This window comes from Humulus lupulus, chromosome 3 (genome assembly GCF_963169125.1).
Source record: "Humulus lupulus chromosome 3, drHumLupu1.1, whole genome shotgun sequence".
NCBI lineage: Eukaryota > Viridiplantae > Streptophyta > Magnoliopsida > Rosales > Cannabaceae > Humulus > Humulus lupulus.
This window is the reverse complement of record NC_084795.1, coordinates 7,555,986-7,574,176: the sequence shown is the minus strand read 5'-3', so window position 1 is coordinate 7,574,176 and position 18,191 is coordinate 7,555,986. Positions and strand designations below refer to the sequence as shown.

The 18,191-nt window shown below is 31.7% G+C and overlaps 2 protein-coding genes across 2 annotated transcripts; one reads left to right on the top strand and one right to left on the bottom strand.

Annotated features, from left to right (window-relative positions):
* The first annotated feature begins 4,665 nt into the window (after window positions 1-4,665).
* On the top strand, window positions 4,666-12,665 carry LOC133821971 (phosphoglucomutase, cytoplasmic). Its single transcript, XM_062254158.1, has 17 exons — window positions 4,666-4,858; window positions 6,306-6,387; window positions 6,530-6,585; window positions 7,106-7,219; window positions 7,349-7,411; window positions 7,700-7,816; window positions 7,940-8,040; window positions 8,377-8,436; window positions 8,532-8,631; window positions 8,744-8,901; window positions 8,976-9,071; window positions 9,849-9,994; window positions 10,086-10,261; window positions 10,733-10,809; window positions 11,565-11,697; window positions 12,101-12,217; window positions 12,310-12,665. The coding sequence occupies exons 1-17, from the start codon at window positions 4,778-4,780 to the stop codon at window positions 12,379-12,381; spliced, it is 1,749 nt and encodes a 582-aa protein (XP_062110142.1). The 5' UTR covers window positions 4,666-4,777; the 3' UTR covers window positions 12,382-12,665.
* Window positions 12,666-14,909: 2,244 nt separating this feature from the next.
* On the bottom strand, window positions 14,910-17,952 carry LOC133821969 (pectinesterase). Its single transcript, XM_062254155.1, has 2 exons — window positions 16,824-17,952; window positions 14,910-15,871 (listed from the first exon to the last, which is right to left on the bottom strand). Exons 1-2 carry the CDS (start codon window positions 17,815-17,817, stop codon window positions 15,210-15,212), a joined length of 1,656 nt encoding a protein of 551 aa, XP_062110139.1. The 5' UTR covers window positions 17,818-17,952; the 3' UTR covers window positions 14,910-15,209.
* Between the last annotated feature and the right edge of the window lie 239 nt (window positions 17,953-18,191).

Sequence of the window (18,191 nt, the reverse complement as noted above, 5' to 3'; positions counted from 1 at the left end):
TTGAATAGGAAGAATAAAAAATGGCATGACCAAAACAATAAAACAAGATAATTCGGAGCAATTACTCAATTTAGTGTGCTTGTCTAATTATGTAATTATACAATAACTATATAATTGAAGATAATTTAGGAGTCTCAATTACGCTCTCCAATTCTCATAGCCCCCATGAGAATTGAGTGTAATTACATTTTGTACTAATTATTATCAATTTTAAATAATATTTATTTCATAATTTTTGTGTGTGTAATTACATATTATAAATTCATAAGTAATTACCACTTAACATCCAAATACATATTATATTTTAAAATATAATCTAATTGCTCAAATATATAATTAATACCTTAGTAATTAAACACTTCTTTCCAAACAAGCCCTAACAAAACGAAATAGGACACAAAGAATTATATATTTTCTTCTATATATGAGAAACAGTGACAGACACATTTTTTTAATAGGTCTACTTTAAATAAAAATTATAATTCCTTTTAGAAATTTTATGTATTTTATAGGGGCTTAATTATTTATATGAGTTTTTTTAATTAATATTTGTTAAAGAAATAATAAATTTAAAAAATTTAATATATAATTTAATGTGTTTTTTTTTTACTGGGGGCTTGAGCCTCTACTGGAGACCAGTTGGGTCCGTCCCTGCATAGAAATATTACGTAAAACCATGTGCATAATATTCTAATTTGGATACATGTTTCAACAAGTTAAATAGCTTTCTATATATACAATTAACTAATTAGAAGATGAATATATTCAAATTATTACAAGATTGACAATTTGATTGAAAATTTAAGGGAATATATTCATTTGGTACCCTATGTTTTTGCAAAATATCATTTTAGTACCCTCTGTTTTCAATAATGTTTATATGGTACCCTGTATTTTAAAATCGTATATATTTGGTACTCTAAACTCAGATTTAAATGATAAAATTTTGTCAATATGATTAAACTGTCACCAGTTATATGTAATTATGTAATTAAATTTAAATTTGTAACTTACATAATTAACAACAGTTTGATTAAATTGACAAAATTTTATCTATTAAATCTGAATTTAGGGTACCAAATATGTACGATTTTAAAATACAGAGTACCATATGAGTATTATTGAAAACAGATGGTACAAAAATGATATTTTGTAAAAATATAAGGTACCAAATAAGTATATTCTCAAAATTTAATTAACATGACTCGCTCTTATATAATATTTAAAGACCAAGTCAAGTGAAGTGATAATTAGAGATAATAATATATAGTGCATGCATGTTTTGGGTGAGGTAATTGAATCATTTGTCATTAGATTGCACTATGGTGTTAAACGTCTAAAGACATGTTTGTATTAAAATAGTAAGTTGACCAGTTTATTAAAAAAAAATACGAGAACCGATTTAGCAAAATTTTATTTAAGCACCAGTCATACAAATAAATTTTTGTTTGGACTAATTGTTAAATAATATATATCATATTTTGAAAGGAACACACAAAATTTTGAAGATTATTTATTGACACTACAAGAAAGAACACTTTGTTCCTAATGCTTTTCCGAAACACGCCGGAAAATAGTACTTTTGCCGAAGTATTTTTTACGTTGCCCACATTTTTGTTGTGCAACTACTTTTCTCAGTGTGTGTTTGGCACTGGGAAAACATATTTTTTTTCTATGTGTTTTTGCACTAGAAAAAGTAACTTTTATCGAAGTATTTAAGTACAGACAAAAGTTGATTTTCCGATGCAAAAACACACGGGGAAAAGTCGAACTGACTGGGTAAATGTCTTTTTACAACATCGTATGTCGATCTTTTTGCCCGTGTGGTTATTTTCGACACAATAAACCATTGTTAATGTCACTTTTTACTGAAAAAAGTACATTAAGTAGCGATATTCATGTGGTCTTTCGTGACGCAATAACACATGGTGAAATGGTTTTTGAATTTTTCTAGCGATTTTGGGAAAAAAATAAGTTTGTTGTAGTGTGATCAAAATAAATAAAGGGCTGCATTTTAGAAAAATCTGTGTGAGGACATAATAGTATATATACTAATAATCGCATTTGTACACTTCCAAAGGTAATAGGCAAACTTTCCTTATCTGCAATATTTTTATTTATTACAGCCAAATACAACCCTTTATTTTAACATTTTATTTTCTTCTTTATATTTAGCAGATGATTTTCTAAATTATTTGAATAAATCTTATATATATATTCTTATCAATCATTATTTCGGCATTTCAAAGGTGCCAATCAGTTAATTATTTCTGTAAAGAAATTATTTATTCATAAATAAAATACACTTCGTCGGACACAATTGTGTTAATAATTTTTATTTTTTAACACCGAAACGCAAAGAATTTTAGGTATATGATAAGAATGAAAAGACATTTTTTGTTCCAAAGTTCGAATATTTAAAGCAAAATATAAAAAAAAATCAGGGACATCAGATCAGATTCTTACGTAAAGTTTATAAGATATCATGCTTGAAGTGACGTGGATTTTTGAGATCTCGTTTTATTTTTTATTTTTTAAACGAGATCTCGTTTTATTAATAGCAGTAAAACCAAGGATTAATCACGTCATAAAGTCTTATTTAATATTAAATTACTTGATTACTTAAACTTTAAAATTTTAATGTTGGTACAAAAGGCACTTGAATTGAATCGTTTTCAAAAAAATTGAAACCGATACTAATATTTTTGTATGATATTTGTTAATCTTTATAACTTCTTGGACCATGTATCTTGTTTGATTATCTGTTTTGATTTTGTATTTTGACAAATATCTTTTTAGATCTTGTGTTTTGTAGAATGATTCAAATAGACCACTAAACTTAATTTTAATGAAGAAAAAATTGAATATAACAATACAATTGTTAGACAAAATAATTTTATTTTTGTTTTAAATTGTTAGCTTAGTAAATTATTTGTAATTTTAATTCAGAAAACTTTAATCAAAATCGAGTTTAAGATTCTATTTGAACTATTTTATAAAATATAATGTCCAAAAAATTATTTGTCAAAAACACAAAATCTATAACACAAAAAAAATTAATCTATATACGGATTATTATTTTATGTCTTAGCTTTTCAGTATATATGAAAACAAAATTTAAGACTGTGATGTGATATAGTGAATCTTGAAATAATACTGAAGTTTTCCTTGTGGCAAGTTGTTTATAATTAGAAGCTCAATGACAATTTCTTAATTTTTTTAACAATATTAATTAATATTTTTCTTTTCGAACGTAATATTTATATACACATATATAAACGTTTTTAAAATATAGTTGGTTGAAGTGGTTGGAATTGTGTATCCAATTTGTTTATAAGTTACAGTGAAAACTTCATAAATGGATATATGAATATCAAATTAATTCCATGCAAAATTAATTAAATGTTTATTTTTGTGTTTTTGACAATTTGAAATAGATGTCAAATCTATGTCTATAATTCGATGGTAGATCAATGTAAGTCTCCAAAATCACGAACTGAGGGGACCATCGAAGTGCCATTTGTTTGGCATTGTAATTAAGCTTTTCAAATCCAAATTTTTGAGTAATGAATGACCATTAATTTACATTGATCCACTTTCGATTTATACTTTAATTGATATTTCTTTTTTGTTATTGAAATGGTGTAGTTTGATGCAATCCATGCTAGAAATATTTTAACTTCAACAAGAAGGTTGTTGAATTATTACAAACCCACAAATTAAAAAAAAAATTATTATCTCAAATAATTTTAGATAATTTTTTTGTATATTATGTATAATTAATATTATGATATTTATGATTATGTGGAAGAGCATTTTTTAAGATATTCATAATTAAATTGATGTTTATTTTATTTAAATTTGAACCAATATTTATAATATAATAAACAAATTGATAAAAATATATAATAATAAGATGTTATAACTTATTTAAATTAAATTACACTAAAATAATTAGATGAATATAACAATTATAATAATTTAATAAAATAATATAAAAATAAAAAGAATATTCTATTTTATTAGAGAATATACTTGAATGTTACTTTTAGTAAAAAAAATAAGATCATTCTAAAATTACACAAAATTGTCTAACTTAGATATAATGGCCCCCCTCATAGTTAGAATTGTGCTCCAGCGGCACATATTATTATTTTGTACTCCATCCATAGAATTTCTCTTTATTAATATATATATATATTTTAATTATTATATGACACATCACACAAACAATGTTACGGACTCATAGGTTTGCCCAATTTTTCTTTTTTAAATTCGCAGTTAATTACTTAATTATACAATTTCAATAAGAGAAAAAAAAAAAAAACTACTGGGGAATCGCTCAAGGTTTTCGAGAGGAAGTTTAGCTTTAAAATAGACTGATAGTTTGGGGAAGTGGAAGAAGGAAGAGACGTGTGAGCTATAAAATGCCAATCGCATAAATATGATCCAAATCTGATCCCCCTCTCTCTCTCTCTCCCTCTCTCTAAATATCATTCTCTTTCATCCTCACACTCACTCACTCTCTCCCCAACACTCACTTCTTTTCTCTCCTTGTCTTTTTCCTACAAAGTTAAAATTTAACGTAATAATAACGAAACAAAACCAAATAATTAAAAAAAAAAAAAAACTTGAGGTACACTCGTCATTTTTCGGTTTGGCCACCTTTTCATTTAGCTTATAAATCACATTATCACAGTATCTCATTCCATTCAATTTCATTATCATTTCTCTTTCTCTCAAACTCTGAGCTATTGTGTTCTGCGAAGGTTCGACAATGGTGTTGTTCAACGTTTCCAGAGTGGAGACCACGCCCTTCGATGGCCAGAAGCCTGGCACCTCTGGCCTCCGCAAGAAGGTGAGCTTCCTTTTCCTCTGCATTTTCATTTCGTAATCTCTGAGATTTGTTCGTTTTTGATAAGTTTTAGTGAAAGTTTGATTTGAGTTCGGTTCGATCTTGCTTGATTGTGTGTGTATGCGATTGGTAGATCAGTGAATCGAAATCGCAATTGCTTCACTGGATCGGGCCGATCCGTATTGGTGCTTGATTTTGGTAGCGGATTTATGTGAAATTAGATGCTAGCTGAATCGGATCTTATCGAGTTGTCCTTGAATGTATGTATGGTTTCTTGATTAATTAAAAACGAAATTAGATCACTTCACTATGTAAATTATAGCTCGGGGTGTGAGGACCTTCAAGCTTGGGTTCAAATTCATCACATTATATGCATTCTCAAAGTTTCTGGATAGTTTCCGAAACACTATCAATAACTCCAAAGGAATGTCGTTATTGTACTGGTCCATAGAAAGCTTGCATCAATTGCTTATTTGAAAATTGAACGAGGTTACAAGCCGTAGTTATCAGTTTATGCCGTAGCTGGACTGTTACTTGAATTTTGTGGGGATCAAAGTTGCAGATTGGGTGTAATTTTTTTTAGCTGAATTGAAACTATTAACTTTTCGCTCTGGGTTTTAGAGTCATTTCTTTTTAGGCTGATGACTCTAACAGAAAGTATATTTTGAAGTCAATTCCATCTTTCTTGTCCTTGTAATAATATATTATTTTTCTATTCATATATGTGAGAAAATCTGTGTTTCACTGCATCTGTTTGTATTTTCCGTATTCTTTGATAAGAAAGAATTATAAGTTATTTTCACTTGGTTCATTATATTTGGTGTTGAATTCTTCCATTACTCAATAATTTATTTTACATTATGCAGATTATAGGGGTAACTCATGAATGATTGATTTTCTTCTTGCCAATTTTTGTCTTTTATGATTCACAAGTGAATAAAATGAGTGATTAATTAAATCTATCAGATCTAGTATTGTTTTTGTTCGTTATGACAAAGTTACCAATTGTACTTTTATGTATTTTATTAGTTGGCTTTTAGAGTTAACATGCTTGTTTATTAATATAGTCGTACTAATATTTAAATTGTGTACCTTTGAGTTGTTGACAAGTTTTCTATATTAAACATCAAAGAATAGCTATTTGGTCAGGAGAGGTCTTTGTCTTGTATGTATAGGAGAATGCCTTTGAATTTATTCCATCATTATGTATTATGTAATACATTTTCTCCCTTACAAATTCAAGATTTTTGAATTTGACTGAAATTGACCTTGCTTGCTTACTACTAAGGTTATTAGAAAATGCACCTTTGCCTCCACTATGCTTAATTGTTCAACTGAAATGGCCTTTTTTTATTAAAAAAATATCATACTAGTATTAGTATTAGTATTATCATTATGTTTAATATAATAATAATAATAAAAAAAAAACTTGGTTCTTGGACCTTTTCAGGTGAAGGTTTTTGTTCAGCCTCACTACTTGGAAAACTTTGTTCAGTCAACATTCAATGCCCTTTCTGCAGAAAAAGTTAGAGGTAGGCATATATACACTGGCACATGTTATGTGCATAATTCCTTCACATTTCTCTTAAAATTTCATTTTTTAACTGTCCACTGATTTATGCTCTTTGAATATGTCAACTTAAATTGCTATATCCCTTATGATCGTTTATGTAGGTGCAACACTTGTTGTATCTGGTGATGGCCGGTATTACTCAAAGGATGCTATTCAGGTAATTATGTTCGAGAATGTTTATAAATGCAATTCAAGTAATTAAAGTTGATCTCTCTCTGTCTCTGTCTCTCCAAAGAAAGGTAGCACAGCATCTATTTGTTTTGTTACTTCAGAACCGTGCTTCAGTTCTGTTGACCTAATATCAGGGTAAAAATAAAATAAAATGGATGGGTGGACACTTTCTAAGGAATGGGAACTTAATATGCATTACACTAGATTAGTAAATATGTCCAATGATTTAGTATTGCTTGGTAAGAATGAGCATCTCCATGTCTATGTTATAAGAGAAAGGGGAAACACTTATTAATTAATTGTATACCCTGTATTTGTGAAATAACATCCTGAGATTATGATTTTGTAGCATCATGCTTGACTAAGAAATGGTTTGTTTTCTATTCTTTTTTAAATTGGTCTCCAGGAAGGAGGTCAACATGATGTGTCCATTTTTTTATCATCGCCTGCATCTCCTATGTGATGTAACAAAATCTAACACTCAATTTGACTTTTCAAATTGACAGATTATAACTAAGATGGCAGCAGCCAATGGAGTAAGGCGTATATGGGTTGGTCAAAATGGTCTACTCTCAACTCCTGCTGTGTCAGCTGTTATACGTGAAAGAACTGGAGTGGATGTAAGTTATAATCTGTCAAACATTAATTGTACACCATTCCTTCCTCCGCTTCCAATTTCTAAGATAGCATTTGGTATCAATATACTGGACAATAAATTGTTAATTAATACTATTGAACTTCAATATCAGGGATCCAAGGCGTCGGGAGCATTTATATTGACAGCAAGTCATAATCCAGGAGGTCCTAAGGAGGTATGGGATGCATCTTAGATGATCTCCATTCCTGGTGATTTTTACTATAAATTTGAGAGTGGTGAAGTTTAATAATATTTATAAGTATATGTTGTGTGTTCGTTCAAAGTATCTATTTTGGTTTTTCCAGGATCTTACTTATCACAAGAAAGAATACTAAGCATTTTGGTAGCTAATATCATTCTTGGCGGTGGTTAACTTATGATTCTATTTTCTTGTTGTCTATCTATATAGTTGACTTGACATGAACAGTAATGATGATGTTCTTTCTTTGTTTCTTCATGTCAGGATTTTGGGATTAAATACAACATGGAGAATGGTGGACCTGCTCCTGAGGGAATCACTGACAAGATATATGAGAACACGACAACAATCAAGGAGTATTTAATTGCTGATCTGCCTGATGTAATCCACCCACTCTAATCGCATGCAATTTTTTTTTTCAAGTTTTATTATCCTATAATTGGCTCCACAATACTGCTGGAGTTGAGAGTTGTGTTAATTATGTTATTATGTTACAAATGCTAGGTTGACATCTCTACAACAGGTGTTACAAGCTTCGCGGGACCCGAAGGACAATTTGATGTTGAGGTGTTTGATTCTGCAAGTGATTATGTAAAATTGATGAAGTAAGATTTCGCCTATAGGATCAGCATGGTTCAATGTGTTTTGCTCATAGCTAATTAACCTATATGGCATATGCAATTACTTTGATCTAATGTGCATATATTGTCCTGCCCAAAGAAGAATTGTACAATGTAGAACTTGTTGAAGGATTCTGCACTTAAGTGCTTATATGCTGCAAAGATTGTGACATGATTTTTTATTTTTGTCAGTCTTGTTTTTCTCCTTGAAAAAATTATGGTCTTTTGTTCGTTCTTTGGTTATTTTGATGTTATTTTTGTGATGTTCTTGATGTACATTTTGTTTCCTTCCTTTTAGTAATTGCTCTCTCAACTTTGCAGGTCAATTTTTGATTTTGAGTCTATCCGAAAGCTTCTATCATCTCCTAAATTTTCATTCTGGTACATAATTTTTTATCTTCCTTGGTGCACAGAGTTTGTTTTCAGGCATATATAATGGGTGTAAGTTGTAACCTAACTATGTTGTCATGTTAAAGTTATGATGCTTTGCATGGAGTTGCTGGGGCTTATGCAAGCAGTATTTTTGTGGAAGAGCTTGGCGCACAAGAGAGCTCTTTAATAAATTGCACACCCAAGGTTTGGCCAACTTCAGGACTCTTTTTTTGTGCATTACTCTTAATCTGGGCTAGCATTTTCTAGTCTAATAGCTTACCCAACTTATTGTTTGTCATTGAATTCATGCAAACAGGAAGATTTTGGAGGAGGACATCCAGACCCCAATCTGACTTATGCAAAAGAGTTGGTTGCTCGAATGGGTTTGGGAAAATCAGATACTCAAGGTGAACCTCCAGAATTTGGTGCTGCTGCTGATGGTGATGCAGACCGTAACATGGTCCTTGGTAAAAGGTAATATTACCTTTGCAAGTGGAATTATTATCGTGTTGGCAACTTTCATTTATAACATATATTTCTTTCCTTAGGTTTTTTGTTACTCCTTCGGACTCTGTTGCCATAATTGCTGCAAATGCAGTTGATGCTATCCCATACTTTTCTGCTGGTCTGAAGGGAGTTGCCAGGTTCTCTCTTTCTTCTATTTTTTCTATGCACGTCTTAATGTGTCTTTTTATTTATCTTTTTGGTCAACATGCCCAAGAGGTATATTTACTTATGCTTACTGTCTCTGAAGCTAAGTAATACATTCTTGAAATTGGACAGTTTAATTGTATTAAATATTGATCACTATTAGTGGCAACTTACTGAAAGAAATGCCAAAGGTTAAGTTTGAGTGCTAAATTGAACTTCATGTTGTTAATAACTCTAAAAGAATGTTAATGTTTAATAACGTTAGAAATTGAATTTAATGAAGGTTTTAGGGAGTTAATGGTAAATAAGCATGTAATGTAGTTTAGTTGATTGGTGATTGTTGATGTAAGTTGCTGCAAGGTCTTTCCTGTAGATGTTTGGTGCAACTGAGGTACACTTGTTATATTACTCTATCTTTGTTTGTTAGTCACTTTAGGTTTCATTAGACAATCCCCAAAATAATAATACTTATTATATCTGAGGGTACATAGTATTTTTTAGCATGGGACGAATAGATCTAAGAACAAATAAGAACTTATTAGAAGGCAATTTTTACTTGAATTTTAGTTTCATTTTGGAGTTATGAATAACTTCTTACATTGCATTTTATTTTTGAGGTGTTCGTTTTCTTTTATATTGGAGCTTATATCTTCGATTTTTGGTTCGTGTGTGGGACTTTTAATGATTTTAAGTAACTTATATGTTTCCGTGTTTGAATATTTTTTTCTTATTAGTTATTGATTGTTGTTACCTAACTTTGCTGCTTGTAGGAGCATGCCCACATCTGCTGCTCTTGATGTTGTAGCTAAGCATTTGAATTTGAAGTTCTTTGAGGTACCTACTGGCTGGAAATTTTTTGGCAACTTGATGGATGCTGGATTATGTTCTGTTTGTGGTGAAGAAAGTTTTGGAACTGGTTAGTTTTGGTGTTAACTTTTACGTAAAATAATTAAACCATCTGATATTGATAGACTTCTGTAAACGCTTGCCAAATTTTCACTCGACAGGTTCTGACCACATTCGAGAGAAAGATGGGATCTGGGCAGTTTTGGCTTGGTTATCTATTCTTGCACATAAGAATAAGGATAACCTTGATGGAGGAAAGCTTGTGAGTGTTGAAGAAATAGTTCGTCAACATTGGGCTAAATATGGTCGCCATTATTATACTCGATATGACTACGAGGTATAGTATTATTTTAGCCCATTGTAATGGGAAAGATATTAAGAAATTATTTTTCTTGTGAGTTTACTTACGCATTCAGAAAATAAGTTATAATTTTTTTGGAAAGTAAAACATAATTTGACTTTGTTTTCCCATCTAATTGCAATAAATTATAAAATTACTGATATACAATTTCTTAGATATTGTTTTGGCTAACAAATAAATAATATTCAAGGATATTTTAGAAAATGAGTCCGATTCCTATTGTTTGAGATTGCTACTAGACTTGTAAACACCAGAAAGAAAATATGGCTGATTTCATTCTCATTTTCTAATAGATAATTAAACAATAGAAAGAGAATACAAATTCTAAAGCTTATTTCCCTCCAAAACCTTTCCCTTTACATTTCCGTTCCATGCTCTTAGTCTTTCTATGTTTCCTTTAGCAACTGGACTACCACCTTGTCTAATTATTTGAATTACTGCTTGAAGAATGTGGATGCGGGTGCAGCAAAGGAACTAATGGCGTACTTGGTCAAGCTGCAATCTTCCCTTCCTGAAGTGAATGAGTATGTTCATTCTACTTAAAGCTTCTTATTTTCATATGTGTCCAATTTGCTCTCTTGGGTGCTTTATCATTTCTAATCGTGAAGATACACTTTTTACCAAGTGCTACTGCATGTAAGATAAAATATTGATTCTGAAATCATGCAAGGCTAGTTCATTTTCACCGAACTGTTGTTGATTGAGTAAAGGCTTTTGGCTGTTCTTTAGCTAAATTATTTGAATGTCTCTACTTTCACATGTATGTTACTAAATGAGTGACCTGCAATTGCAGTTGCAGCTTAGGAGATTGGTGTTCCACATTTTTACACTCTTGTAGCTTGTTATAGATACTTGGGATGCTAATTACCTTCTCATTTTATCTCTCTATTTTAGATGGAGTTGATTTTCAGCGCCAAAAAATGTTTTACTTGATGCAAACCTGATTTGTTTTTTTATTAAAGATAAAAATTCACACACACCTGTACACACATTAGTCATATGAATGATTATTACAGCAAGTCATGGGTCGTTGTTGGATGAATCATTTGTCCAATTAAGTTCTAAAATATTCTCATTCCAACAAGGGTAGTTTATTCAGAAGCTAACAAGTAAGCAGAAGATATGTTTTAGATTCTCGGAGATGTATCCTTTCCAATATGATTTGATGAATATTCAAATTTTATAGTTCAATTTACAAATCTAGAATTCACGCTTTCTTGTTTGGTCATTGTAACAAATTATTGGCCTCTAAGCTAAAATTATACTGCATATTATACAGGATAGTGAAGAGTGCACGTTCAGATGTTTCTAAGGTTGTCCATGGTGATGAATTTGAATACAAAGATCCTGTTGATGGCTCCATTTCAAAACACCAGGGTATTCGATACTTGTTTGAGGACGGTTCAAGATTGGTGAGTTCAATTCCAACACCTTAAATGGTTGATTATGTACTCAGAGACCATAATTGATACCGTTATAATTTATTATTCATTGTCGAAGAGAGTCGTGACAAATGTTGTGAATGGCTGAAATAATGATTGGCTAAGGCTTCAGCTGGTTTCATATTTCGGTCAGTTTAGTCCAACTTTTAAGATCCTCGAGGAATCATCTTTCCCCAAACCTTATCGAGTATTTTGTAGTCCTTTCTAGGAAATGAACTTTTATACTAAGGAATCAAATATATAACTAATCATGAACATTTAATTGAATTTACTTTCTCTTGAAATTATGTTGTATTCATACAGACGTCAGAACACTAAGCTGATTCGTTGATGAGATCGTTGATTCTCATCCTCTGCCTTTACAAAATTGCAGGTTTTCCGTCTCTCCGGCACTGGCTCAGAAGGTGCAACCATCCGTCTATACATTGAGCAGTACGAAAAAGATCCATCTAAAATTGGCAGGGACTCTCAGGAAGCACTTGGTCCTCTTGTGAGTTATCAATCAATTTTTTTTTCTTTCCCTTGTGTTGATTCATCTTGTGACCAATTCAGTGTTCTGACTAGACTACTCTTTCATTACAGGTTGAGGTTGCTCTCAAGCTTTCCAAGATGCAGGAATATACTGGTCGAACTGCCCCAACTGTTATTACATAAATGTGCATTAGTTCAGCAAGTTGGAAATTTGGAAGTTTCCTCAAAGTGCTTATGGAGAAGGTTCTTTCTTTTCATTTGGTTCTCCCTACTTATCTCTATCATGTGCTACCAAGCTGAGCGGACACCCAGTCAGTGTTGCGTACCACAAGTGTACTGATATAAATTTTTGGTTTAAAGAAAATAAAATAACGTGAATGTTGTGCCCATTTTCGTCCATCATTATCTGAACTCTAGACCGAGCCCTTTTCGCTCGATAAATTTGAAGTTTCAAACTTTTTTCGTTTTGTTTGTATGTGTGGTTGAGTTTTTTGCCTTTTCGGAATAGAGCTTCAGATATTTTCACCTTCGTATTGCAAATTGCCAGTGTTTGCGTATAGTTGCTTTCTTGATTATTTCTGTTTTGTTTGGATAGAGCGGTATTTTTCAGAGTAGAAAATGAAACTAAAAAAGATAGCTAATAATGGTGCTGTTTGGTAACCATTAAAAAAAATAATTTTTTATTTATTTAATTGATAATTTGACAATTAAACATAAAATAGCGTTTGTTAACCTTATTTTTATTTTTTAAAATTTTAAATAAAATTTATTAAATTTTGAAAATAGAAAATTTTTACTTTCAAAATTTTTTTAAACAGTTTTCATTTTTTCCTTCTCTCTTCAAATTAATACATCACATTGTTAAACAAAAAATAAAAATAAAAGTTATTAAACACGTTTATTATTTTTTGTTTTGAAAAACAAAAATAGCTACCAAACATATTTTTATTTTTTAAAAATACAAAAACAAAAATAAAATAATATTTCTATTTTTGTATTTAAAAAATTTTAAAACAAAAATTTTACCAAACCACCCAAAATTAACGAAAAAAAGTTCCACTGTGAGTATTATCAACCGTTCAAGGAATGGTAAGTATCTTTCTGGTTGCAATTAATGTTGAGGAGACTTAGTTTAAAAAATTGATATGGCAGGTCAAAGCACCGAGAATTTTCACATATTTGTCATTGTATGGAGTAAATGATGCGAACGATTCAAATCTGTACAATTCTTAATTGGTCAAAGCCCGGTTGTCTACGGTGATCGGTAATGTTAGTGGGCTTAAATTGTGATGGTGATTGTGATTTGTGAGGCTTGGGTGGGCTGGGGTGTATGTAGGGGCCAACCCTCAGATTGAGAAGTGTGTGAATATGGCCAACATGCAACAGTGTTCTTACTTGATCGTCCTAAAGTGACTACTAGTTTTCTTTTTCATTTTTGGGCTTGAATGGGTAAAATTTACACTTTCGGTGTATTACTTCGACAAAAATAAGTGAAGTCACCTCCTCCAATCAAATAAGATAGACTGAGTGAGGACAACTCGTTAATTTGAATTTTTCTTGCCCGCATAATGTCTTTTTCTTTCCCGTAATATCTCTAGCTTAAAGAAAAAGACCTAGTAATAACTAGGTTTAATACTCTAAAAAAGAAAATAGCAGACAAACTTTTCCTTATCAATCAGTGTAGTTAGGCGTGTTTCATACTAGAGTTATTACATATTATTTAGTAGGGATATTGGAAGCATAAATACCTAAGTTCATGCTTTTGTTGTACTTAAATACTTAATTATTTTTTTACTGTCACAGCATAAATACATAAGTTTATGTAATTGTTGCACTTAAATACCAAACTTTTAATATTTGTAGCATAAATAATAAATATTTTCTTTTAATTTTTTTTTATTACTTATGCTACAAAAATTAAAAGTTAGGTATTTAAGTGCAACAATTATATAAACTTAGGTATTTATGCCGTCATATCCATATTTAAAATTTTTTGTATTTTCCACTTAACGAGAAAAAGTAACGATTGTAACAAAAAATAAACGTTAAGTATTTAAGTGTAACAAAAGTATGAACTTATGTATTTATGTCGCCAATATCCTATTTAATATATATGTGTCCATGTATCATTACTAATATATATTTTGCCAATGAATAATGGTAATGGAAAGTATTAATTAAGAATTGGAAAGCTTACATTATTGGGGCTCTCCTCTTAGTAGTAAGATTGGCCGATTTTAGAGCATATATTTCTAAAAATAGTTGTTTGTTTTCCAAACACGCATCAAAATAATTAGCTGGAGTATCTGATTGGATAAGGTAGTATCTATATAAATTAACTAAAAGTTAAAACTAATATCTTCATTCTTCACATTATTCTTTTTTAATGAGGTGTAAAAAGGGTCATCCACTCTAATTTCTTCACATTTTTCTTTTTAGATACCACATAACTAATTGATAAAATATGAACGCATTCCATTCATCACATGCGTGCATTATATACTTTTAATGTCAAAACTTACATATAATTCAGTTTATTTTATAAATTACTAAAAAATAAAGAAAAGTTGCTATAAAAGATATAAAAATCTACGTTTCTAAGGACAAATATAATAAAATATTATAAATATTAATTTTTTTTCCTATTGACGTATTTATATAATACTGGACACCAACACTAATATTTATATAAAAAACAGAAAAAATTATGATTTCATCCAATGCAAATTTGATACGGATAAACATTATTAATATGCATTGCATCATATATATATATATTCACACCCTTGATAATGATATGTTGGGTCTTTACACCACAAAAAAAAAAAAACAAGAAAAAGAAAAACATCATTTAAGAAAGCAAAACAAGACAACACCAGCCTATTGAGACTATTATATGACAGTTTGGCAACTTTAACTAAAATGACATTTAAACCCTTCCCTCCCTCTCCACTATCCATATTTTTGACAAACAAACCAAAAATATCTTCTAATTATTTTATTTTGATTCATCACAGAGAGGATGAAAAAGGAATTCCTGACGGAATCCACGAACTTCCGGCCAAGAAATTTCCCACAGTATACTTCCCGGCCTCCGCCGGACTCGTCAAAACATGATAACCAGGCCAGTTAACCCTCCCGCCAGTTCCAGCGCCGGCGCCGGTGTTCATGTACTCAGCGTAATAAAGAGTACTTAGAGCGAAATTCCCGCTCCACGGAAGCCAACCGGCAGGGTTAATATTCCCGGCAAGACCAGTCTTCATGACAATCGTTCTCGAATACTTCTGCCATGGCCGACCGAGATAGGTGTCAGAAGCCGCCGAAATACGAGAGTTGTGGATAACGATGCCCGTGTTCTCATTTGGGTCGGTCCGGGCTTGGGCTGTGACGGTGTTTTTCTGTCCTTCCATGGGTTTTATGGCGTTGATGTTTGAGTTTTGGATGACGGCGACCGCGTCGCCGAAGATGAAGTCAACGGTGCCGTAGATGTCACAATCCCGATAGAACTGGCGCTGAGAGTAGACGTATAAGGTGTCTTGGTAGCCTTTGAAGCTGCAGCGGTAGAAGACGGAATGATCGGAGCCGGAACGGAGGGCCACAGCTTGATGCTTCGCCGGTCCGGCGGTGTTTACGAACGTCATGTCCTGAGCGATGAAGCTGTCGCCGGAAACCGCTGTCAAAGTTAAATTTTATATGAGAAATTAATTCTGAAAGTAAATAAAATTAGTTCATCTGTGTTAGTGAAAATATCTACACGAAATTTTGCGTGGGTTTATATTTAATAATTTATAAGAGTAGGCATCACTAATTAGTTTTAAGGATGGAAACTTATGCTTTAAGCCAAAAACGATGTATTTAATAATTTATAAGAGTATGAATTAGTTTATTTATTTATCATCAATTGATTTTGAGATAAAACCTTATAAAACTTATCATATTTCAAAAATATTAGTAAAAAATATCTTACATGCAAAATATGTAAGTATATTAATAATTTATAAGAGCATATGTACTCATTCATCTTCAATTGGTTTTCAGATCAACTTTTAACATTTTGTAGTTTTTTTTTGTGTGTTGTATAGATATATTTGATGTGTTAAGATCTAAAAAGGAAAAAGCTTTAAGGGATAATTTCGTTAAAGAGAATAATAAAAAAAAACTTTTATATGTGATGAGTAATTAATATACGCCCGCTGACTTATATTATATGATATCAAATCATATAAGTAAAACTAATAAATACAAAGTTATTTAATGACTAAAAAGCACGCCATGAAAATAAAAAGTGGTATTTGTTATAGTCCAACTGATTTTAGTGCACACACTAGCTTAGTTTGATGTTACTAGTTGGTTAGACATGTAACGTATAATATAGGTTATACAACAGTGTGTAAGTTTTTGTTTTTTCTATATTGATTTATCATGGCAGTAATTTATCTTTGATTTGTTTAACTTTCAATCTTATCATGCAAAATTAATTAATCCCTTTTATTAAGCAAAACATATAGATATAGCTAGATGAATGTCATAAAAGATATCATTATATATGATTAGGTATATATATATATAGTTTCACGATAAATCAGTAGTAGTAGGATATAGTGTAAAAACTAGCTAGTACTCACCAAAAGTGGCCGATCCAAAAGTTGTTGAACCATCAACCTGATTTCGATTTCCTGTAACGACAGTAGCATCGATACCATCCCCAATAACCATTAAATTATTTATATCTTTTTTAATTTCAACATTTTCCTTATAAACACCCGATTTCACATGTATAACGATTCTCTTACTCACACCACCGAGCTTAGCCGCCGCCTGAACACCCTCCGAGATAGTCTTATAGTCCCCGGAGCCGTCTTGGGCCACCACCACATCAGCGGCTTTCGTCCCAGATTGAAGAAGCTTTCGGTTAGCCACCGAAAGCCACTCCGGCCAGAACGAAGACCCGTCGTGGTGATCATCAGAAAGCAACCGTCGTCCATGAGTGGTAGTAGTGTCTTTGCCAAACGACGTAGTTTTAGGCGAAACGGACTTATGAATCGCAAGGGAGTTGCTAAGCAACTTGGAGAAGTTGCCAAGCATGGAAGGGAAATTGGTTTCAAAGTGGGAAGAAGAGAGCCCGAACTCGTCGAAACCGTTTCGACAAGTTTGGTGATTTGCAAAGGAAGCACTCAACCATGTATGGGTGTCGAGATGAGTGTTCTTGTTAACGTTTTTGGAGTTCGAAATAGAACGGTTGAGGAGGTCGACGGTGCCCTTGTAGAGCTCGACACAGTCTTGCCAGGCCGCCTTTCCGCGCGCGTCGAACGAGTTCGTGTCGATGGCCGCGACCAGGCGCTGTGCCTCGACGGCTTGCTCCATGGTGACTTTCAGGGCCAAGTCACGGAAGGAAAAGTCCGAGTTGAAACGGTTGTTGTCTAGGGTTGACGGGAGATAGTTATTATTTTTGGTCATGTAAAAATGACACACATGAGGATATGGGGTTTGGCTGCATGGTGATATAATAGTGTTATTATTAGTAGTAGTAGTGCCATGCACTACGTGGATAGAAAAAAAGAGTAGAAAATATGCGCAAAAAGTGGCTAACATAACACGGTGATGGTTATAATAATCCATATATAAAAGAACGTATTATATATATCTAGGGCTAAATATGAAGCTAAAGTAGTAGTATATATGATACACGAGAGTAATGCTAGGACAAGTTTTGAAACTTCTAAAATATTTGGAAAAATGGTTAAGGTGATGATTTGAGTATTGGCTTGAGGGTTTGTTTATATAGGCAGAAAGTCTTGAGAGAATCTAGTTGAAACGCGTTAGATTTTTTTTCCTTTCTTTTTCAAATTTTCTCTCCCCATTTTTTTTTAATTACTACTTCTTCGGTTATTGTAGCAAAAAAAAAAATATATATTATTATTAATATATGTGATTACGTGGAAAAAGAATCTTCTAGACTAAGCATTGTGGAGTTCTATGTTGTATGAGGTAAA

What these genes read in the sequence shown, in the direction of transcription:
- LOC133821969 (XM_062254155.1), bottom strand. Translation starts at nt 17,817, where the DNA reads ATGGATTATTATAACCATCACCGTGTTATGTTAGCCACTTTTTGCGCA. An exon ending in TTTTGGATCGGCCACTTTTG is followed by an intron (nt 15,872 to 16,823) that starts GTGAGTACTAGC and finishes TAACTTTGACAG; the next exon opens with CGGTTTCCGGCGACAGCTTC.
- LOC133821971 (XM_062254158.1), top strand. Translation starts at nt 4,778, where the DNA reads ATGGTGTTGTTCAACGTTTCCAGAGTGGAGACCACGCCCTTCGATGGC. An exon ending in CCTCTGGCCTCCGCAAGAAG is followed by an intron (nt 4,859 to 6,305) that starts GTGAGCTTCCTT and finishes GGACCTTTTCAG; the next exon opens with GTGAAGGTTTTTGTTCAGCC. An exon ending in TAATTGCTGATCTGCCTGAT is followed by an intron (nt 7,817 to 7,939) that starts GTAATCCACCCA and finishes TACAAATGCTAG; the next exon opens with GTTGACATCTCTACAACAGG.